This window comes from Papio anubis, chromosome 9 (genome assembly GCF_008728515.1).
Source record: "Papio anubis isolate 15944 chromosome 9, Panubis1.0, whole genome shotgun sequence".
NCBI classification, from domain to species: domain Eukaryota; kingdom Metazoa; phylum Chordata; class Mammalia; order Primates; family Cercopithecidae; genus Papio; species Papio anubis.
This window is the reverse complement of record NC_044984.1, coordinates 118,123,087-118,147,298: the sequence shown is the minus strand read 5'-3', so window position 1 is coordinate 118,147,298 and position 24,212 is coordinate 118,123,087. Positions and strand designations below refer to the sequence as shown.

Here is a 24,212-nt window from a genome sequence, read left to right as displayed (position 1 = left end):
AATAAACGAGGAAACTGAAAACCTGATGACGAATGGGATATTTACAGTTTCAAACACAAAAAAGGAGTAACTTCACAGCAAAGCCTAGAGAGGAGTGCCTTCATCAAGTGATCAAAGTGACCACGACCAGTAACGGAACAAACAGAAATGTGTGGCACCTGACAGTGCAATGAGAAGAACACAGCCTCACTTCAGCAACGCTCCTGCCAGAGGCATGTGACCTGAACAGAATCATGAGAAGACACCTGAGAAACCCAAACCCAGAGACACGCTACCAAAACAACTTGTAATATTTTAAAATGTCAAGGTCACAAAAGCCAAGGAAAGTCTGAGACACTGTCCCAGAATAAAGGAGATCAGAGAGACAGGACAGGCCTGGCACGGTGGCTCATGCCTGTAATCCCAACACTTTGGGACGCCAAGGCAGGAGGATGGCTCGAGACCAGTCTGGGCAGCATAGTAAGATCCCCATCGCTATCAAAAATAAAAAGTAAATTAAAAAAAAAAACAAGCCAGGTGAGGAGGCTCACACCTGTAATCCCAACACTTTGGGAGGCTTTGAGAGGCCTGGGTGGGAGGATCGCTTGAGGCCAGGAGTTTGAGACCAGCCTAGGCAACACAGCGAGACCCCATCTCCTTAAAAAAAAAAAAAAAAGAAAGTTTAAAAAAAGAGAGAGATATGACAACTAAATCCAACATGCGATGCTAAATTACATGCTTTGCTTTGACAATACTAGGACAACTGGTGAAACCTGAATGAGATTCAAGGCTCAGGATGTAGTAATGCATCTACATTCATTTCCTGACTGATGGTCATGTGATGGTAATGTAAGACGACATCCCTGATTTCAGGAACTACACACACTACACATGGTTGAGGAGATAAGGTATCAGGTTAACATCTTCTTCTCAAATGGTTCAGGAGAAAAACATTCTTTCTACCACATCTCCAACTCTGCTGTTAGTCCATCATTGCTAAAAGGTGATGGTGACATTTACTCACTGTTTCAGGGTCTTCGAGGGATTCATCCAGTTCTGCATAGGACACAATGGTGTACCCTTTGCAGACTCTCCACAACATTTTTTCAAACGCTTCCACTTTTCCTTGGTTAATTAGGCCAGACACAAATCTGTGAGACAATAAAGTCGACCTGTAGTCAACTGAAAGCAATAAATGTTATCAAACTACATTAAGGGTGATGAAGACTTCATTTCTACCAATGGTGAAGACATCCTGAGAGCCCTCCAACTGCAAAACATCTCAGATACCGGGTAGAATATTTCTGAAACTTCTTTTTAAAGGTACAGATGAGCTTGTAACAAAGAGAAATTCTTGGCCGGGCGCAGCGGCTCATGCCTGTAATCCCAGCACTTTGGGAGGCCAAGGCGGGTGGATCACAAGGTCAGGAGTTCAAGACCGGCCTGGTCAAGATGGTGAAACTCTGTCTCTACTAAAAATACAAAAATTAGCCGGGCATGATGGTGGGCACCTGTAATCCCAGCTACTCGGGAGGCTGAGGCAGGAGAATCACTTGAACCCGGGAGGCGGAGGTTGCTAGAGTGTCACTGCACTCTAGCCTAGGCGACAGAGCAAGATTCCGTCTCAAAAAAAAAAAAGAGAAATTCTTGGAATCCAAAGGGAAAACAGGACCTCACAGCTGTCCTGATTCTTACACTGAATGCAGTATCTTAAGGCCTTGAGTTTAAGGCCAGCATGGGACACAGAAGCCAGGCACTGCATCTGGATAAGGTGAGCAGATATAACTGACTCCCCTCTCCGGCTGGGACTGCTTCCATGCACAAAAGCTACACCTTCAGCGAAGAGGTGGACCAGAAAAAACCCACCTTGCAAAGGAGCCTGGAGCCTGCATGTAAACTTGTTTATTTCCGTTTTGGTTCTAGATGGAGGGAGAAGTCTTCCCTAAGACTTTATAACCACAGGTTAAAATTCACTCAGGTTTGAGGCTTAAATTCACATTCCTGGCACAGTCAAAAATCAAATCAACAAAAAGTCCCAATGCTGAGAAAAATATAAATGATTCCAGGTTGACAGAGCACTCCCAGGTACCTGACAAATGTCAAAACAAATTCTCTCTGGAGGAAAACATCCTCAAACTAAATATCACTGAATTCCTTCAGATCAGGAACTGTGAAATATGACCTTATAATAACTTTAAAAATCACAAATCACACGAGGAAACAAATTACCATTAGTTTCAGTAGGCAGAAACAATAAACAGCACAAGGAGATCTTTAAAGTATGATTAATAAAAAAAACTAACCAACTCGATTTAGCCACCAAGTTTCTACTAGACAGGATTTGATGCCTGAATGACCAATTGTTTTAGGTTTATAGAACTAACACTGAATAACATAAATGTTGTTTCTTTCCAGCTCATTATACCAAAAGAAGAAATTTCCATTGTATTAAGTAAAAAAGTCAATACAGTTGAGTAATTCAGCTCAACAAGTATAGGAATACAGTGTTTTATTAAATAAATATTCACTCTTTCATTCAACCTTAGGCTTTAAAATGGTCTCCATTCATCCCTTCTATGGAATTCATCTGGCTTTCACAAGAAGGGCAGTATGAAGCCTGACACCCCAGGCCTTGTCACCTACCCCAGTTTTGCTCCCAGCCTCTGCATACAGCTGTAATCCAACAAAGAATCACTCTCTAAGGAAGGGAATTCTTCGTAAGTGGGTTCAAACTAGAAAGAAACATATGAAACCAAATGTGTCTCTTTAAAAGTGACACTTTATTTCCCATGTCAAATTTTCAAACAAGTTTATAGGGCATCCTAACTAACTACTTAGATCTGGGTGCAAAACCTTCTAAGGTAACTTAGATCTGTAACTCAATTCTCATAAATGAAAACCTAACTTCCCCATTCCTTATTTGTAAGCCACTTGAAGACATTTACATAAAAGACAGTTATAATCTAATTCATTGCCTTCATCCACGATAGAATAACTTTATCAAAGATCACTATTATATCAAGGGAAACTAAGTTTGGGACAGATGCACTTGTCTCTTCTATATTTAGCTCTGTAAGGTGCTACTACATGACTATTCTTTATTCTTATAATTTTTTTTTTTTTTTTAATACACAGCGTACAGGATCTCACTCTGTTGCCCAGGCTGGAGTTCTGAGTTCTGTGGCACAATCATAGCTTACTGCAGCCTCAAACTTCTGGGCTCAAATGATCCTCTCACCTCAGCCTCCCTGGTAGCTAGGACTACAAGTTTGCACCACCACGCTCAGCTAATTTTTATTTTTTGTTTAGACAAGGTCTCATATTAATTCTCACTATATTCAGGCTGGTCTTGAACTCCTGGGCTCAAGCCATCCTCTGGCTTTGGCCTCCTAAAGTGCTGGGATTACAGGTGTAAGCCACTGCGTCTGACCTATTCTTAGAAATTATAGATTATTCTTTTACTTCCTTTACTTAGCAATTTGGAAAAACTAAATTTTAGAGTTCAACATCCTTCATTCAATTTTTTTCCCATGCTCATAAAAATTTTTTTCAACCACAAACTAAACCTTTTATAAATATTTAGTATTATACTTGCTTAAAACAACCAACACAGGAATGGCTCTTAAAACTTTATTTAAAGTCATATAATCCAACTGAAAAATAAAACCAAGGTTTAAATTTAATCTCTTAAGTCTGGGCATGGTGGCTCACTCCTGTAATCCCAGCACTTTGGGAGGCCGAGGAAGGCAGATCAACTGAGGTCAGGCGTTCGACACCAGCCTGGCCAACATGGTGAAACCCAATCTCTACTAAAAATACAAAAAATTACAGGCACGGTGGCGGGCACCTGTAATCCCAGCTACTCGGGAGGCTGAGACAGGAGAATGGCGTGAACCCGGGAGGCGGAGGGTGCAGTGAGCCGAGATCCCGCCACTGCCCTCCAGCCTGGGCAACAACAGAAAAATTCTGTCTCAAAAACAAAACATAAAGTTAACTAACTAACTAAATAAATCAATAAATAAATTTAATCTCTTTTAAAAAGCAACATATCTACATAAACTAACAGCAAAATACATAGCCTGTGGGAATGAGATTTTTATAAAATAATTGTATTTCCTCACAAGCTGTTCAGTACCTCAACGTTGCGTTTCACAAAGGTTTGTGTCACTCTCAGCATGTGAGTGTACTCAATCAGTTCCAGCAAGTTTTTCCTCAGTTTCTCCTTGTTCTTAGTGACTTCTCTCAGTTCAACCTCGAGCTTCTGCAACTGCTCCTAAAACAAAATAATGGTTACTTAAGCGAGCGGATTACTTCCAAGTGTGAGTCCAATAATCTTCATATAGTATAACAGAAACAGTGGCGGTTTTTTTGTTGTTTTGTTTTTGTTTTTGTTTTTGAGATGGAGTCTCCCTCTGTCGCCCAGGCTGGAGTGCGCTGCCACGATCTTGGCTCACTGCAATCTCCACCTTCTGGGATCAAGCGATTCTCCTGCCTCAGCCTTCCCGAGGAGCTGTGACTACAGTTGCACACCACCACGCCCGGCTAATTTTTTTTGTATTTTCAGTAGAGACGAGGTTTCACTATGTTGGCCAGGCTGGTCTCAAACTCTTGACCTCAGGTAATCCACCAACCTCAGCCTCCCTGCCTCTAGTAAAAATACAAAAAAATTAGCTGGGCGTGGTGGCATATGCCTGTAATCCCAGCTACACAGGAGGCTGAGGCAGGAGAATCACTTGAACCGAGGAGAAGGAGGTTGCAGTGAGACGAGATGGTGCCACTGCACTCCAGCTTGGGTGATAGAGCAAGACTCCGTCTCAAAATAAATAAATAAATAGGCCCATTTATTGTTTCATACTAATTCTGGTAATTTCTGTGAAATTCACGCCACATATGAGCGAAAACATTCTGGAGGCTGTGATGAGCATGAGACCCCCAAGACTGGCCCTCTTCTCTAACCACAGGCGCTATCATTTCTCTCGGATTTCCTTTGTCTGCTTATCCATATCACACATCAAAGACTCTTCCTCTTTAAGTCTACATTTCCTTTCTTTGCAACACAGAATATGTTTAGATAATCTTTTCTAACATATTTTCCTAGCATATGAGTCTATAGACTCACATTTACACAATTAATTGAGGATAAAAATTTCTGAGAATCGGCCAGGCGCGGTAGCCCACGCCTGTAATCCCAGCATTTTGGGAGGCCAAGGGGGGTGGATCACGAGGTTGGGAGTTCAAGACCAGTCTGGCCAAGATGGTGAAACCCCGTCTCTACTAAAAATACAAAAATTAGCCGGGCGTGGTGGTGCATGCCTGTAATCCCAGCTACTCGGGAGGCTGAGGCAGGAGAATTGCTTGAACCCAGGAGGTGGAGGCTGCAGTGAGCCAATATTGTACCACTGCATGCACTCTAGCCTGGGCGACAGAGCAAGACTCCGTCTCAAAAAAAAAAAAAAATTCATGAGAATCTTTAATAATTAGTTACATACTAAACATCCTTAAAAATACTTAAGTATTAAAACAACAGAAGCAAAAATCTGTAAAGCAAATCACTGAGTCAATCAAAACTTATATTCAAACAAATCACTTAACATACTACATTCAATACTTCTGCTTTGCCTTGCAAACACTGTACACAGTCATCACTATGTTTGTAATTGTATCACAAGCAACCCATCGAACAGGCCAAGCCAGATGACTGCTGTTACTCATGTGGTTGGAGAGTTCTCTCTGGAGTCTCCTGCACCAAGTGCTGAAAGACTTCCTCCCAGATAAACAGAGGAGCCAGCTACCGAATGGTGTCAGGTACACAATGATAATTGTTTTAGAAGAGTCATCAAGAGCTCCGGCCTACTTCACAGGGTGAGGAACAAATTCACGGAGGATATTAATAAACAGAACAGGTGAGTGTTCTCACCAGGGACACGTGTATCCCCAGCACACCAGCCAGCGAACTCAGGGTGACACAACGCTGCTTGCGGCCCACCCGAGACAAGCCACAGACTGCATACCAGCTTCCAAAATTTACAGAGGAAGGGCCAGGGTAAATGCAGGAGGACTGTGAAGGCACACCACAGAAGCCTCAATTCCTTGCACAAGAAGAGGCAGCTAAGGCATGGGTGACCCTGGGATGAGCTTTCTGAAACAGTACAGGATCATCAACCAGGCTTGCTGGCCTGATTCTTGTTGCCTCTGTTCACCACCAGCTGGAAAGGAAGCATATGCCTTACACGGCAAAAGAAAACTGAATTACCATTAAAACTCATCACAGATAATCTATTACTGAGGGTTAATCATAATAGTGGTCTTTAATCTCTCTGCCTAGAGAGATCACCATCTTCCGTGGTTTTGAGAAGAAAGGCAGAAAAGCATTAGACAATATGAAATATGTAAGTAAGCAGCCCCTGAGATCAACGGCTGCAAACAGCTTTGTCAGAAGCAAGTTACCTGCATTTCTAGAACCTGTTTCAGCGGTGGCGCAGGAGGGCTGGTCTCTCCTTCAGGAAGGGGAATATCAGCTCTATTAATTTCCTGAACCAAATACACTGTGAAAATAAAAGTTAAACAATTAGATACTAAAATACGTTTCAGTCAGAAATGTATTCAGTACTATAATGCATTCAGTACTATAATACATTTCAGTCAGAAACATTTTAAAGCCCAACCTTTCCCAAGCCATCTAAAAATCAATGTCTAAATGCACAAAAATCTTGCTTGTTCCAACTGACTTATTGGTCACTTTTTGCAACCTTGTTTCCAAAAATAATGCTGCCTAGAGAGATCTGCATGCAGTGACAAAATAAACAACAACGTCTTCTGTCTCTTAGTGACTTAACAAATAAATAAATAGAATGAACAACAACCTGGATAAACCTTTTCTGAAATTCCACCCCATTTTTTTTCATTTCTAATATTCTAGTTAAAGAACTTTGAGTCACAGTCGTCTCCACATGTGCAGAATGAAGCAGAGGTTAGGGGTACGCTTGGAAGTGAGAAATAACCCAAGTAATAGACCTACAATACCCCTACGGGAGCTGGCAACGTAATTTCTCTGCAGATGTCCTCAGAAAGAGATCGGCATCCATCAGTCCATCAAGAAAATCACAACTACTACCAGGAAACCCACCCAGCACCAAGAGCCAGGCTCTCTTGCAGCTCTCAGTCAGCCCTGAAGCTATGGCTGAGGACAACCTGCACTGCTTCACCACTGAAGTTAAAAACTAGATTCAGAAGCTTGGCTGGGTCTTGCAGTCGCTGCCATCGGCAGTCTGGGGGGCGAGTGTCAGGGTGGCCCTAGAAATGCGCAAGTTCATGAAACCTGGGAAAGTGGTGCCAGTCGTGGCTGGACACTACTCTGGACACAAAGCCAATCCTCATGAAGAACACTGATGATGGCACCTCAGACTGCCCCGCAGCCACACTCTGGTGGCAAAAATAGACCATGATCCCCACAGTGACAGTTGCCATGGGCAAGAAGATCACCAAGTGGTCAAAGGTCAGGTCTTTTGTGAAGGTTTATAACTATAATGACCTCATGCCCAAAAAGTACCCTGTGGCGATCCCCTTGGACAAAACCATCAGGTCTTCAGAGACTCTGCCCTTAAATGCAAGGCCCAATGGGAGGCCAAGGTCAAGTTCAAAGAGTGGTACAAGACTGGCAAGAACAAGTGGTTCTTCCAGAAGCTGTGGTTTTAGATGTTTTTTGTTTCAGTCATTAAAAATTTAAAAAAAAAAAACTAGATTCATGAAACTAATAGTACACCAGCCAAAATTAACTACTTTGTTTGGTTTATGTTTTCAATTCCATGAAGCATTCCTTTCCTTAGCCTAAAAGTCACAATACCTGTTAGTCATTATCAGGCCTAATATTTAGAAGTGTTACTAACTGGTTTACAAAGGGAGAGAGGCAGGTAAAGAAGGAAGGAAGAAAAACAAAAAGAAAAGAAACTGTCTTACCAAGATAGCAAAGGAAGCACTGGGCTTAAGAGGTTTCTAGAAATGAATGCAAATTGTTTTAACCAATTTATACTTCTGTCGGGCCTCTGAACCCAAGCTAAGCCTGTGACCTGCACGTATACATCCAGATGGCCTGAAGCAACTGAAGATCCACAAAAGAAGTGAACATAGCCTTAACTGATGACATTCATAGACCACCACTGTGATTTGTTTCTGCCGCACCCTGACAAATGTACTTTGTAATCTCCCCTACCCTTAAGAAGGTTCTTTGTAATTCTCTCGACCCTTGAGAATGTACTTTGTGAGATCCACCCCCTGCCCACAAAACATTGCTCCTAACTCCACCGCCTATCCCAAAACCTATAAGAACTAACGATAATCCCACCACGCTTGCTGACTCTCTTTTCGGACTCAACCCACCTGCGCCCAGGTGAAACAAACAGCCTTGTTGCTCACACAAAGCCTGTTTGGTGGTCTCTTCACACGGCTGCGTGAGACATGGTGTGGAAGACCTGGGTCGGAGGGACTTCTTCGGGAGACCAGCCCCCTGTCCTCGCCCTCACTCTGTGAGGAGATCCACCTACGACCTCGGGTCCTCACACTAACCAGCCCAAGGAACCTCTCACCAATTTCAAATTGGGTAAGCGGTCTTTTCACTCTCTTCTCCAGCCTTTCTCGCTACCCTTCAGTCTCCCTCTGTCACTACACTTCAATCTCCCTGTCTTTCCAATTCCAGTTCTTTTTCCTCTCTAGTAGAGACAAAAGAGACACATTTTATCCGTGGACCCAAAACTCCAGCGCCGGTCACGGACTCGGGAAGGCAGCCTTCCCTTGGTGTTTAATCATTGCGGGGACGCCTGCCTGATTATTCACCCACACTCCACTGGTGCCTGATCTCCGCGGGGACGCCTGCCTTGGTCATTCACCCACATTCCTTTGGTGGCAAGTCAATTGCGGGGACGCCTGCTTTGGCTGCTCACCCACATTGCAGCCCAGGGCTGCTCCCCACTCCCTTCTCTGTGTCTCTACCCTTCTTTTTAAACTTGCCTCCTTCACTGTGGGCAACCTTCCACCCTCCATTCCTCCTCCTTCTCCCTTAGCCTGTGTTCTCAAGAACTTAAAACCTCTTCAACTCTCACCTGACCTAAAATCTAAGGGTTTTATTTTCTTCTGCAACACCGCATGGCCCCAGTACAAACTCGACAGTAGTTCCAAGTGGCCAGAGAATGGCACTTTTGATTTGTCTATCCTACAAGATCTGGATAATTTTTGTCGAAAAATGGGCAAATGGTCTGAGGTGCCTGACGTCCAGGCATTCTTTTACGCATTGGTCCCTTCCTAGTCTCTGCTCCCAGTGAGACTCGTCCCAAATCTTTCTTCTTTCTCTCCTGGTCTGTTCTTCAGTCTCCACCCCAAGCACTGAGTCCTCTGAATCCTTCTTTTCTATGAACTCATCTGACCTCTCCCCTTCTCTCCAGGCTGCTCCTCGCCAGGCCAAGCCAGGTCCCAATTCTTCCTCAGCCTCTGCTCCCCCACCCTATAATCCTTCTATCACCTCCCCTCCTCACACCTGGTCCGGTTTACAGTTTCGTTCTGCGACTAGCTCTTCCCCACCTGCCCAACAATTTCCTCTTAGAGAGGTGGCTGGAGCTGAAGGCACAGTCAGGGTCCATGTGCCTTTTTCTCTATCAGACCTTCCCCAAATCAGCCAGTGTTTAGGCTCTTTCTCATCAGACCCCACTAAATATAAACAGGAATTCCGATATCTAACTCTGTCCTACAATTTAACCTGGAGTGACTTTAATGTCATCCTAACTTCTACCCTCTCCCCAGATGAACAGGGGAGCCCAATCTCATGCTGATAACTGCCGGCTTCATGAGCCAGACCTCCAGGAAGGCATTAGAGCAGTTCCCTGAAAAGATTCCCAATGAAACTATCAGGCAGATTCCCCAGGTATAGCTAGGCAAGATTACATGGTTTCCTGCCTAGTTTAAGGGCTTAAAAAGGCAGCTTACAAAGCTTTTAATTATGACAAACTTAAAGAAACTACCCAAGGTAAAGACGAAAACCCAGCCCAGTTCATGGCCCGCTTAGCAGCAACCCTTAGACACTTCACCACCCTAGACCCAGAGGGGCCAGAAGGCCGCCTTATTCTTAATACGCATTTTATCACCCAGTCAGTTCCTGACATTAGAAAAAAGCTTCAAAAATTGGATTCCGGCCCTCAAACCCCACAACAGGAATTAATCAACCTCGCCTTCAAGGTGTACAATAATGGAGAGGAGGCAGCCAGACAGCAATGCATTTCTGAGTTACAGCTACTTGCCTCTGCTGTAAGACAACCCATAACCACGTCTTCAACATACAAGAACTTCAGAACATCCAAGCCACAGCTCCCAGGGGCTCCTTCAAAACATCCCTGTGGACCTTGCTTCAAATGCCAAAAGCCTGGCCACTGGGCCTCAGAAGGCCCACAGCCCAGGATTCCTCCTAAGCTGTGCCCCGTCTGTGCCGGCCCCCACTGCAGGTCAGACTGTCTGACTCACATCACCGCCACTCCTAAAGCCCCTGGAGCCCAAACCCAGCGTTCCTTGGCTGACTCCTTCCCAGATCTCCTCGGCTTGGCAGCTCAAGACTGACGTTGCCTGATTGCCTCGGAAGCCCCCCACCGAGCTTCGGGTAACTCTTACAGTGGAGGGTAAGTCCGTCCCCTGTTTAATCCATACGGAGGCTACCCACTCCACATTACCTTCTTTTCGGGGGCCTGTTTCCCTTGCCTCCATAACTGTTGTGGGTATTGACGGCCAGGCTGCTAAACCTCTTAAAACTCCCCAACTCTGGTGCCAACCTGGACAACATTCTTTTATGCACTCTTTTTTAGTTATCCCCACCTGCCCAGCTCCCTTATTAGGTCAAGACATTTTAACTAAATTATCTGCTTGCCTGACTATTCCTGGGCTACAGCCACATCTCATTGCCACCTTTTCCCCCAGTTCAAAGCCTCCTTCGCATCCTCCCCTTGTATCTCTCCACCTTAATCCACAGGTATGGGACATGTCTACCCGCTCCTTGTGATGGATGACCCCTTACCATCCCATTAAAACCTAATCACTCTTACCCCGCTCAATGCCAATATCCCATCCCACAGCACACTTTAAAAGGATTAAAGCCTGTTATCACTTGCCTGTTACAGCATGGCCTTTTAAAGCCTATAAACTCTCCTTACAATTCCCCCATTTTACCTGTCCAAAAACCAGACAAGTCTTACAGGTTAGTTCAGGATCTGTGCCTTATCAACCAAATTGTCTTGCCTATCCAACCCGTGGTGCCAAAGCCATATACTCTCCTATCCTCAATACCTCCCTCCACAACCCATTCTGTTCTAGATAAACCTAGATGACCCCATAAATCCTAAATCCTTTCCCCACTCCCCTTTCCATTCCTTAAAAAACAGCCCTAAAAGCTGCTCCCGCACTAGCTCTCCCTAACTCATCCCAACCCTTTTCATTACACACAGCCGAAGTACAGAGCTATGCGGTCAGAATTCTTACACAAGAGCTGGGACCGCACCCTGTAGCCTTTCTGTCCAGACAACTTGACCTTACTGTTTTAGCATAGCCCTCAACTCATGTCTGTGTGCAGCGGCTGCCGCTGCCCTAATACTTTCTGAGGCCCTCAAAAATCACAAACTATGCTCAACTCACTCTCTACAGTTCTCATAATTTCCAAAATCTATTTTCTTCATCATACCTGACACTTTCTGCTCCCTGGCTCCTTCAGCTGTACTCACTCTTTGTTGAGTCTCCCACAGTTACCATTGTTCCTGGCCCCCCACATTATTCCTGATACCACACCTGACCCCCATGACTGTATCTCTCTGATACACCTGACATTCACTCCATTTCCCCATATTTTCTTCTTTCCTGTTCCTCACCCTTATCACACTTGGTTTATTGGTGGCAGTTCCACCAGGCCTAATCACCACACACCAGCAAAGGCAGGCTATGCTATAGTATCTTCCACATCTATCATTGAGGCCACCACTCTGCCCCCCTCCACTACCTCTCAGCAAGCCGAACTCACTGCCTTAATTCAAGCCCTCACTCTTGCAAAGGAATTACGCATCAATATTTATACTGACCCTAAATACGCCTTCCATATCCTGCACCACCATGCTGTCATATGGGCAGAAAAGAGGTTTCCTCACTACGCAAGGATCCTCCATCATCAATGCCTCTTTAATAAAAACTCTTCTCAAGGCTGCTTTACTTCCAAAGGATGCTGGAGTAATACACTGCAAGGGCCGCCAAAAGGCATCAGATCCCATCGCTCAGGGCAACGCTTATGCTGATAAGGTAGCTAAACAAGCAGCTAGCATTCCAACTTCTATAACCCAAGGCCAGCTTTTCTCCTCCTCATTGGTCACTCCCACCTACTCCCCTACTGAAACGTCCACCTATCAATCTCTTCCCACACAAGGCAAATGGTTCTTCGGCCAAGGAAAATATCTCCTTCCAGCCTCACGGGTCCATTCTATTCTGCTGTCATTTCATAACCTCTTCCACGTAGGTTACAAGCTGCTAGCCTGCCTCTTAGAACCTCTCATTTCCTTTCCATCGTGGAAATCTATCCTTAAGGAAATCACTTCTCAGTTGTTCCATCTGCTATTCTACTACTCAGGCCCTCTCCCTTCCCTACACATAAAGCTCAGGGATTTGCCCCTGACCAGGACTGGCAAACTGACTTTACTCACATGCCCCGAGTCAGGAAACTAAAGTACCTCTTGGTCTGGCTAGACACTTTCCTGGATTATTAGAGGCCTTTCCCACAGTGTCTGAGAAGACCACCGCAGTTATTTCTTCCCTTCTGTCAGACATAAGTCCTTGGTTTGGCCTTCCCACCTCTATACAGTCCGATAAGGGACCAGCCTTTATCAGTCAAATCGCTCAAGCAGTTTCTCAGGCTCTTGGTATTTAGTGACTCATGGTTTTACCTCAAATTGCCACCCCTTATGTCTCTCTTGAAGTGGATAGAAGATCTTCAGTGGCACGGTACCCTCCAAACTTTCAACCTGATGAAGTCCTATTCTTTACTTTTATATTCACTCTTATTCTGGTTCCCGTTCTCCTCTACCTCTCCCCAGCTATCTCCACCACCCTATCAAACTCACTCTCTCCTAGTTGTTTCTAATCCTTCTTTAACAAACAATTGCTGGCTTTGCATTTCTCTTTCCTCCAAAATCAACGAGGCCCTGACTTACTCACTGATAAAAAAAAAAAAAGAGGAGGGACTCTGTATATTTTTAAATGAAGAGTGTTTTCACCTAAATCAATCTGGCCTGGTATATGACAACATAAAAAAACTCAAGGATAGCGCTCACTAGCCAACCAAGCAAATAATTATGCTGAACCCCCTTGGACACTCTGTAATTGGATGTCCTGGGTACTCCCAGTTCTTAGTCCTTTAATACCTGTTTTTCTCCTCCTCTTATTTGGACCTTGTGTCTTTCATTTAGTTTCTCAATTCATACAAAACCGCATCCAGGCCATCACCAATAATTCTATATGACAAATGCTCCTTCTAACAACCCCACAATATCACCCCTTGCCCCAAAATCTTTCTTCAGTTGAATCTCCCCCACTGTAGGTTCCCATGCTGACCCTAATCCCACTCGAAGCAGCCCTGAGAAACATCACCCATTATCTCTCTATACCACCCCCAAAATTTTTTGCTGCTCCAACACTTCACTATTTTGTTTTGCTTTTCTTATTAATATAAGAAGATAGGAATGTCAGGCCTCTAAGCCCAAACTAAGCCATCATATCCCCTATGACCTGCATGTATACATCCAGATGGCCCGAAGCAACTGAAGATCCACAAAAGAAGTGAAAATAGCCTTAACTGATGACATTCCACCACTGTGATTTGTTTCTGCCCCACCCTAACTGATCAATGTACTTTGTAATCTCCCCCACCCCTGAGAAGGTTCCTTGTAATTCTCCCCACCATTGAGAATGTGCTTTGTGAGATCCACTCCCTGCCCGCAAAACATTGCTCCTAACTCCACCACCTATCCCAAAACCTATAAGAACTAATGATAATCCCACCACCCTTTGCTGACTCTCTTTTTGGACTCAGCCCACCTGCACCCAGGTGAAATAAACAGCTTTGTTGCTCACACAAAGCCTGTTTGGTGGTATCTTCACACGGACGTGTGAGACAACTTCAATTTATTCTTTTTTTTTTTTAAAGAGACAGGGGTCTCACTATGTTGCCCCAGGCTGGCCTCGAACTCCTGGGCTCAAGAGAGCCTCCCACCCCTACCTTCAGAGTAACTGAGACTATAGGCATGTGTACCACCATGCCTGGTGTACACCTAAATTTCCCTGAGAGGTCCTTTTTCACTGTTTTAAGTCTGCATTCTTATGGGGTCATACTCTGCTGCCCAGGCTGGAGTACAGTGGTGTGTCATCCTGGCCCGCAATAACCTCAAACTCCTGGGCTCAAGCAATTCTCTCATCTCAGCCTCCCAAGTAGCTAAGACTACAGGCACAAGCCACCATGCCTGGCTAATTTTATTTTTTGTGGAGACAGGGTCTCAGTATGTTGCCCAGACTGGTCTCAAACTCCTGGACTTAAGTGATCCTCCCACCTTGGCCTCCCAAAGTGCTGGAATTATATGCATGAGTTATCATGCTCAGCCCTGCATTCTTTTGAAACGGTTTAAGCTATAGGAAGTCCTGGATATGCCTAATGTGTTATCACATTTGCCCTGCCTTTAAAAACCTCATCCTGTAGACACCATCTGTCCAATGATTCACCCAGGTTGCAAAGACAGGAATATGATGCCACTAACATACATGAGCCACAAAAATAACTAGGACCTCAAGCAATATGACTAGGACTAGATTTCAGATGACTAAAATTTCCTGTTACTCTTAAAAATCCCCAATTTAAACAAATAGGCCGGGTGTGGTGGCTCACACCTGTAATCCCTAAACTTTGGGAGGCCGAAGCCGGAGGATCGCCTGAGGTCAGGAGTATAAGGTCAGTGGACAGAAAGGAAGAATAGACCCAAAGTCAGGCGAGTAAGTTTACTGAACCTGCCAGCTGCTCCACCACAGAGGAGGCAGCCTTGAACTTACAAAATGAAGGGTTTGTATGGGGGAGAGAGACCCTGGGGTCGTTTGTTGATTAACTTTGCCATATATCACCTTGTGACCTTTATGGTAGCAGCTAGGTGAAGGAACTTACAGTAGGCAAAGTTTGTTTAGGCTTTCCAGACCTCCCCCTGTGCAGTCCGGATGGTTTGTAATTGTGGTTTGCTTATCGCAGGAAGATCTGATAAGTGAAGTCTGCTGGCTTCACTTCCGTGCCTAGATAAGGGCTTAGAAATGTAAAGGGGCTCAGGGGGAAGGGTGGGCGACACAGAGAGGAGTTGCAGAGCATAACGGGGAGTGGTGGGCAGCACAGAGAGGTTTGGGGCAAGTATTAGCAGTACCAAGAAGCTTTTTTGGGGCAGTTTGTCCCTAACAAGGAGTTCGAGACCAGACTGGCCAACATGGTGAAACTCCATCTCTACTAAAAATACCAAAATTAGCCAGGTGTGGTGGCACACACCTATAGTCCCAGCTACTAGGGAGGCTGAGGCAGGAGAATCGCTGGAACCCACGAGGCAGAGGCTGCAGTGAGCCGACATCATGCCACTGCACTCTAGCCTGGGTGACGAAGCGAGACTCCATCTCAAAAAAAAACCAAAAAACAAGCTTTGTCCTTCAGTTGACTGTTATTTTCCCTCCACTTCAGTGAGAACGTCAAGGCTTGATTTGATAATATCAGGCTAAGATGGGAAAGATTTTAGAGATAAAAGAAGTGGCCCTGGGCTACTGAGTTGAAATGGTTAACAATCAGCACTGATAGAACACTGGCAAAGGAAGCCCTGAGAAAAAGGAAATTATTGTCAACCAATCCATCTGCCATTTTCTGCCTCCCTTGTTCCTTGATAAAATTTTAAATTAAGCAACTTATTAACATGTACAATGTTTTTAAGTTATAATAAACTACAAGGGATCAGTTAAATAAGCCATGGCACATTAATATTAATACAATCAAATACTATGCTGCCATCAAAAACGACGATGGGCCAGAATCTATGTCTACTAATATTAATACAATCAAATACTATGCTGCCGTCAAAAACGATGATGGGCCAAAATCTATGTCTACTGACACGAAAAGATGTTACAGTATAGTAAGCACTGTCAAGTAAAAAACAAGGGTGACAACAAAATAACCAGGCCGTTATGTTTGTAAATTTTTACTTTAATAGATGAATTAAAAACACAGAAAAATAATATATGCCTACATAACTGTGATTACTTCTGAATGATGAGAATACAATTTCTTTTTTTCCTTTCTGCTTCTCTATATTTTCCGGTATTTCTAAACCAAACAAGGTTTGCCTATATAAAGGTAATTATTTAATTTACTAAATCAGAAAATAAACTTACCCAATATTCGCTCTAGCTCTTCACACCTCTTCACTTCTCCAACAAATTTTCTTTGGAAAGTACTTATGTTCTGGTTGAGCTGAGAAATGGATGAAAAATATGGCTTAAATTTCTAAAATTTAAAAATACGTTTATGTAAAAAATAAAACGTCACCAAAGTGTGGGGGACATACGCTCTTACATACTATTGAATGGAAATATAAACTGACACAACTTTCTGGAGAGCAATCTATCAACTCTTATCAGAAAAGCCTGAAAATCCAGCCAGGCCAACACCATGAAACCCCAAGTCTGCCAAAAATACAAAAATTAGGCCAGGCGCGGTGGCTCACACCTGTAATCCCAGCACTTTGGGAGGCGGATCAGTTGAGGTCAGGAGTTCCAGACCAGCCTGGCCAACATGGTGAAATCCCATCTCTATGAAAACACAAAAATTAGCCAAGCATGATGGCAGGTACCTGTAATTCCAGCTACTCGGTAGGCTGAGGTGGAAAAATCACTTGAACCCGGGAAGCGGAGGTTGCAGTGAGCCAAGATCGTACCATTGCACTCCAACCTGGGCAACAGGGCAAGGCACTATCTCAAAAAAAAAAAAAAAAAATTAGCCGGGCATGGTGGCGCACCTGAGTAACCCAGCTACTTGGAAGGCTGAGGCACAAGAATTGCTTGAGCCCAAGAGGCAGAGGTTGGATGGAGCCAAGACTGCACCACTGCACTCCAGCCCAGGTGACAGAGTGAGACCCTGTCTCAAAAAAAGAAAAAATCCTGAAAATGATTATTTGCCCAGCAATACCCCATGAAGAAATTTAACCTAAGGAAAAAGCTATGGAAACAGATAAAAATTTATCTATGACAACATCAATCTCAGGGAAAAAGAAAAAATGATAACCCAAAAATCCAACAATAGAAAACTGGTTAAAGAAATTAGTCAGCATAGTTAAAGAAATTATAGCCAGGCACAGCAGCTCGCATTGATAATCCCAGCACTTTGGGAGGCTGAGGTGGGAGGACTACTTGAGGCCAGTAGTTTGAGGCCAGCCTGGGCAACATGGTGAGACACCATCTCTACAAAAAATAAAAACGTAGCCAGGCCTAGTGGTGCACGCCTGTGGTCCCAGCTGCTCAAAAGGCTACGGCAGGAGGCAAGCCTTGAGCCCAGGAGGTCGAGACCACAGTGAGCAGTTATCACACCACTGCACTCTAGCCTGGGTGACAGGGCAAGAGCCTGTCCCAAAACAAAAAAGAAAGAAAGGAGAGAAAAGAAATTACAGTCTGTATCCACACAATGGAATGTTACTTAGCAATAAAAAGGAATGAACTATTGACCCATGCAACAACAGGGATGACTTTCTCTTTTTTTTTTTGACACGGAGTTTCGCTCTGTCGCCCAGGCTGGAATGCAGTGGCAGGATCTCAGCTCACTGCAACCTCCACCTTCTGGGTTCAAGCGATTCTCCTGCCTCAGCCTCCCGAGTAGCTGGGTTTACAGGCACGTGCCATCAAGCCCAGTTAATTTTTGTATTTTTAGTAGAGACGGGGTTTCGCCATGTTGGCCAGGCTGGTCTCGAACTCCTGACCTCAGGTGATTCACCCGCCTTGGCCTCCCAAAGTGCTAGGATTATAGGCATGAGCCACTGCATCCACCCTGGATGACTTTCATACTAAGTGAAAGCAGCCAGACACAAGAGGTCACATACTGTGTGATTCCACTCATATGGAATGTCCAGAAAAAACAACCCTAGAGGCAGCAAGCAGATTAGTGGGTGCTGGGGGCAGGGGGGGGCGGGGGTAGAAATAAGGATTAACTAAAATAGGCAATGGATGCATGACTCCATAAACTTTATTTTTTTTTTAGACAGGGTCTCACTGTTACCCAGGCTGAAGTCCAGTGGCGTGATCTCGGCTCACTGCAACCTCTGCCTTCCGGGTTCAAGTGATTCTCCTGCCTCACCCTCCAGAGTAGCTGGGATTACAGGCAGGTGCCACCCTACCCGGCTAATTTTTGTATTTTGGGTAGAGATAGGGTTTTGCCATGTTGCTCAGGCTGGTCTCAAACTCCTGGGCTCAAGTGATCTGCCTGCCTCAGCCTCCCAGAGTTTACAGGTGTGAGTCACTGCACCCGGCCTCCATAAACTTTCTAAAAACAATGGGTAAACTCTAAGATACACCTCAATAAAGTTGTGTAAAAATTATGGTTCAGCCATATAACTGATGACTCTGCACTTATCAAAAATGATATTTTAAATGACAAGGTATTTGATTATATTAAGAAATGTTATTTAAATTTTCGAGTAAAATGTTGGTAATAATTTTTTATCTTTTAGGCCAGGCCCAGTGGCTCATGTTTGTAATCCCAGCACTCTGGGGGGCCAAGGTAGGTGGATCACTTGAGGTTAGGAGTTCGAAACCAGCCTGGCCAACATGGCGAAATCCTGTCTCTACTAAAAATAAAAAATTAGCCAGGCATGGTGGCGAGCACCTGTAATCTCAGCTGCTTGGGAGGCTGAGGCATGAGAATCACTTGAATCTGGGAGGCAGAGGTTGCAGTGAGCCAAGATCGCACCACTGCACTCCAGCCTGGGTGAAAGACTGAAATTCCATCTCAAAATATATATATATATATAATCTTTTAGAGATACTTGTTGAAAAGTTAAATTATTTATCTTGGATTTGCTTCAAAATGATCTAGTCTGGGAGGTGAGAAAAAACTAAGTTTACATTATGGGTACATGGGGGTACACTGTACTCTTCCCTCTACTTCTTATAATACAAAGTTTAAAACAATTTTTAAAAGTTGTAAAAGAACATTTAATAAAATTAGGAAGTTAGTCATGATTTCTGTGTAAAGCAGATTAGGATGTTTTCAGTGTGGTTCAAATTATATAAAAGTACACATATATGGACATTTTTAAACATTATTAGAGAAATGTTGATTGTCCAGTATTAGCCAAAAAGTTAAAGTTAATTTCTAGGCGTTGGGATCATGCAAGCTATGTTCCTATTCTTACGTTTTCCACATTTCTCACAATGGACATCTATTACTTTCACACCTTAAAAATTTACAGTAATCGTTCATGTTGACAGCCATTTAAGACACAAAATTTATCTTTATTCCATTTGGATTTGTACTGGACACTCTCAAGAAACAGTTAAGCTACAACTTGACATGAAACTGCTCAACCTGGTAAGTGTCTACCCCAAATGTTCAGTTCTTGTTCGTTTTTTGGGGACTTTTTAAAAAAGAATTAACCAGAAGAAAGATAAAAATTCTAATTTCACTCCTGTTTATCACCTTCTCATTCACTTCTGGAGGTCAAACTAAAAGTAACCACTTCCAAGTTGCTAATGATTCAGACACAATCTAGTTCTATGGAACTTGTTGGAAAGGAAGTTCTGCATCTAAAGTTGTCGCAGGATACGACTTCTCAGCTTCCATTTTCTTCCTTCAATATCAAATAGTACTTAACTCTAAATGGACATGATGTTTCTACAAATAGTAGAATCTTTATTTATAAAGAGGTAAATTTCTGTGGCAATAATACAAACATGGATTTGACATACATACACCACCATCCCCAGCTTAGATATATTAACTTTTTTTGTTGTTGTTTTTTATTTTTGAGACGGAGTCTCACCCTGTCACCAGGCTGGAGTGCAGTGGCGCGATCGCAGCTCACTGCAACCTCCACCTCCCGGGCTGAAGTGATTCTCCAGACTCAGCCTCCTGAGAGTAGCTAGGACTACAGGCACGCCCCACCATGCCCAGCTAATTTTTGTATTTTTAGTAGAGGCAGGGTTTCACCATGTTGGCCAGGATGGTCTCGAACTCCTGGGCTCATGATCCGCCCATCTTGGCATCCCAAAGTGCAGGGATTACAGGCGTGAGCCACCACACCCAGCCATATTAACTTTTGTTTTCTATTGCGTGGGTTCTTTTACAAATTTGGGGTTTTTTTCCCCTTTTAGAGCAGCACCCTAATTCAGGGCTAATGGAATAAGGTATATTTTAATGTAGATTCAATTCAAGGCACATTAAACCTAGTAAAACCGGCAGAGGAGACCTGGTGCTGTTTGTCCTGATATTCACACCCATTGATACTCCCACTTCAGCTGAAGGACTAAAGAGGAAACCTGTTCTTAGACTGAGAACTGTTACAAAAGGAGAACTTTCCCTTCAGGGAGTCCTCCCCATCAGCTGAATGACCTTTCTTTTCCAGGTCTTCCCACTAGCTGTCACCACGGAAGTCACCACCTGCCCCCCTTTCCCTTGCAAGGGTTACTAACAGTGATCTCATCTGGTCACCACAAAGTCAGTAGGAAACTCAGGCTGAAGACACACTGAAAACCTAGCACCACACAAGAGCTCATCACAGCAACCTTAGTTTTACTTCCTTCTGGAATAAGACGAACAGCACTTTCTTCTCCTTTCACTGACATTCAGTTAAAAAGGATCCCAGGTACACTCTATGACCGGAGGTAGTGGCGCTTATTGAAACTGGAATCTTTGTAGTGATTAGTGCGTTTGCTCAAACCTGTAAGACTGAAGTGTGGTAAGCGTCTTGGCTTGAGTACTAACCAGATGGAAAACATCCACCTGTTACAAATGTAGGAGCCTGTTGCGCCTGCAACTGCTGCCTGAATCTTTTGGGTGCTACTCACAGCTCAGGGCAGCATCCACCAGGTGAATGGGTACAACTGCAGAAGTGGCTCCAAGAAGCAAGAACCGCCCTGCATCTTACCTGCACCCTCGCCTGTCACTCAGGAGTTTCTCCATGACTTTGCAACTGCCTAATGGGGCTGATCTGGTATTAGATATCTGATATCAACGGATATCAGATCTGGGGTAGGGCTGTTCCCTTTTGAAATTAAGGACACCTTAGGAAGATCAAGGGAAACAGTCAGGACATGAAAGTGGTGGCCAGGAAATAAAATATTCGCCTGAGTGGATTTCAATTCAGTCAGTAAGTACTTGTTTCACGGTCTCCCTTCCACACCCTGTTCTTTGCCTTCTTAGCACTTATCACAGCTTATAATCAGAGTGTGTTTAATCTGTCTCCTCCCACACTGGGAGCTCCAGGAACACAGGGACTGTGTCTGCCTTGTTCACCACCGAGTCCCCAGCACCAAAAACTGCCTGAACATAGCGGGCAGTCAAGAAAAGCCTGTTTATTCAACAAATGCCTATCGATGCCAATGACTGCCAAGGACTGTGTTAAGGTCCTTACTCTCAGAGGTTGACAGTCCTTGGTGGAGACAAACAATAAACAAGTAAATGGACAGACAGACAAATGTTTATTATTACTTTCTGGGGAGACAGCTTCCAATTGACAAATAATGACTGAATTCTTAAGTCCTTACACACAATAGTATGTACAGCATTACGCATCAGTGACCAAAACAGACAAAATTCCCTCTCCTCAAGGAGATGACAGCTTTTCCCCATTTCAGGCTCTGTCTGGGCTTCTCCTGTTCCCTCCAACGAGGACCCTCTCCCCAGATCTTCCCCAAGGCTGGCTCCTTTCTATTTGGGTCTCAGCTGAAATATCACCTTCTCCAAGAGGCTTCCTTGACTACCCCTTCAAACGTACCTCCCACCCGAATCAACTTCACACCAACCCGTTTTTTCTTTACGACAAACATTTTCTGGTTGACGTATTTATTTGGTTAACGCGCCCCTCTCACCCCCGTTAAGTTCCAAAAGGACTCCAAGAGGCCTTTGTGGGATTTGTTCTCCCGCTAAGCTCGGTGCCCCGAGCCGATGAAGACCACACAGGGGAAATCCTAACTAACTGGGGCAAAGCAACCGCGGACCACACAGACGGCCGGCGACCCTGGAGTCAGCCCCGCGCTCCGAGAAGCTTTGGCCGTTGAGGTGGGGCGTCAGCTTCCCCATCTGGGCAATGGGGACGGGGCGCGCCATTCCTCGCTGCTCCCCGCGGGAGGGCCCCAGAGATGCGCGGGATGGGGAGCGCCAGGAAAGCAGGTGCGGCCCGCGTCTCCCGGGCGACACTCACGTCTCGGAACTGGACCAGGCCCTTCTCGCCCAGGGCGCTGAGACACTCGTAGGCCGTGCCTGACTGCAGGAAGAGCTGCGCCAGGCACATGGTCTCGCTCCGGAACAGGGACCCCATGGCGGGCCGACCCGCGCCCGGAGGGGCTCGACGGGCAGCAGCGGCTCCGAACCGCGCAGGCCCACACACTCAGCCGGTGCGGCCCGGGCCTCGAGCTCTTCCTGTGGCCTGGCCGCGGCCCCGCACCGTGGGGCTCCAGGCTGCAGCGGCCGCCCCCGGTTCTGCCACCGCGGCTGCCTCTCCAGCTGCCGCCACAGCAGTCCGCGAGGTCCCGCCCCCGAGCTACCGCCGGTTCCGGTTCCGCCCCCGCGTCCCGTCCCCCCCGCCGGCCAACCAATGGGAGCCCGAGGTTGCGGCCGCACGCCGTGGCAGCAGGGCCAACCAGCGCGAACCCGGCGGGGACGACCGCCGCAGCTGTAGCTCAGCTAGACCCGACGCAGAGGTGCATCCCACGCGGCTCCTCGGCTTACCTGGGGGAGTCTCGCCGAGTGTGCACGCCGCGAAGCTCACCCCTTCCTAGGGCACGACCGTGTGCTGCTGCTGCTGCCGTGTGTGTGTGTGTGTGTGTGTGTGTGTGTGTGTGTGTGTGTGACAGAATCTCGCTCTGTCGCCCAGGCTGGAGGGCAGTGGCGCGATCTCGGCTCACTGAAACCTCTGCCTCCCAGGTTCAAGCGATTCTCCAGCCTTAGACTCCCGAGTAGCTCGGACTACAGGGGCGCGCCACCGCGTCCAGCTAATTTTTTTGTATTTTTAGTAGAGACGGGGTTTCATCATGTTGGCCAGGCTGGTCTCAAACTCCAGACCTCAGGTGATCCGCCCGCCTCGGCCTCCCCAAGTGCTGGGATTACAGGTGTAAGCCACCGCGCCCGGCCCTGCTGCTGCTTTTTTATGGACAGGGTTTCCCTCTGTGGCCCAGAGTGGAGTGCAGTGGCACAAGCTCGGCTCTCTGCAACCTTGACCTCCTGAGCTCAAGCGATCCTCCCACCTCAGCCTCTGGAAGAGCTAGGATTACAGACACGCGACAATCACACCCGGCTAATTTTTTAAAAATGTTTATAGAGGCCGGGCTGTGGCTCAAGCCTGTAATCCCAGCACTTTGGGGAGGCCGAGATGGGCTGGATCACGAGGTCAGGAGATCGAGACCATCCTGGCTAACACAGTGAAACCTCAGTCTCTACTAAAATACAAAAAAATAGCCGGGCGAGGTGGCGGGCTTCTGTAGTCCCAGCTATAGGGAGGCTGAGGCAGGGAGAACATGTGAACCTGGGAGGCGGAGCTTGCAGTGAGCTGAGATCCGCCACTGCACTCCAGCCTGGGCGACAGCGGCAGACCTCAAAAAAAAAAAAATGTTTATAGAGAAGGGGTTTCATCATGTTGGCCAAGCTGGTCTCAACTCCTGAACTCGCTGCATCCTCTCGCCTCTCGCCTCCCCAAAAGCGCCATTACAGGTGTGGAACCGCCAGCCCGGCCGGATCCTGGCTGCGAAGCTGGAGGTGCAGCCAGCATCCCAATCCAATTTTCAAACGTTTCCCACTGACCTCGCAAGACGACTCCTGCTCAGTTGCAGTCTCCCCTTCCCGCCCGGCCTGGCCACCACAGGACAATTTTGTCTCGATAGATTTGCCAGCTCCAGGCTTGTCCTGTCGATGGAATCTCACGGCACCCAGTGTGTGTTCCCCACACCAACTGGGAAGC

At 45.7% G+C, this 24,212-nt stretch overlaps 1 protein-coding gene across 2 annotated transcripts in view; it reads right to left on the bottom strand.

Annotated features, from left to right (window-relative positions):
- ATP6V0A2 (ATPase H+ transporting V0 subunit a2) overlaps nt 1-22,825 on the bottom strand; it is a 53,811-nt gene extending 30,986 nt beyond the window's left edge. For both annotated transcript variants that reach the window (XM_003907346.4, XM_021923130.2), the window contains exons 1-6: nt 22,461-22,825; nt 16,447-16,525; nt 6,427-6,524; nt 4,115-4,252; nt 2,623-2,711; nt 1,004-1,130 (exon numbers count right to left, since the gene is read on the bottom strand). In XM_003907346.4, coding sequence (XP_003907395.1) covers nt 1,004-1,130; nt 2,623-2,711; nt 4,115-4,252; nt 6,427-6,524; nt 16,447-16,525; nt 22,461-22,577 — 648 coding nt within the window. In that variant the 5' untranslated portion in view covers nt 22,578-22,825. The remainder of the gene's footprint in view (nt 1-1,003; nt 1,131-2,622; nt 2,712-4,114; nt 4,253-6,426; nt 6,525-16,446; nt 16,526-22,460) is intronic.
- Between the last annotated feature and the right edge of the window lie 1,387 nt (nt 22,826-24,212).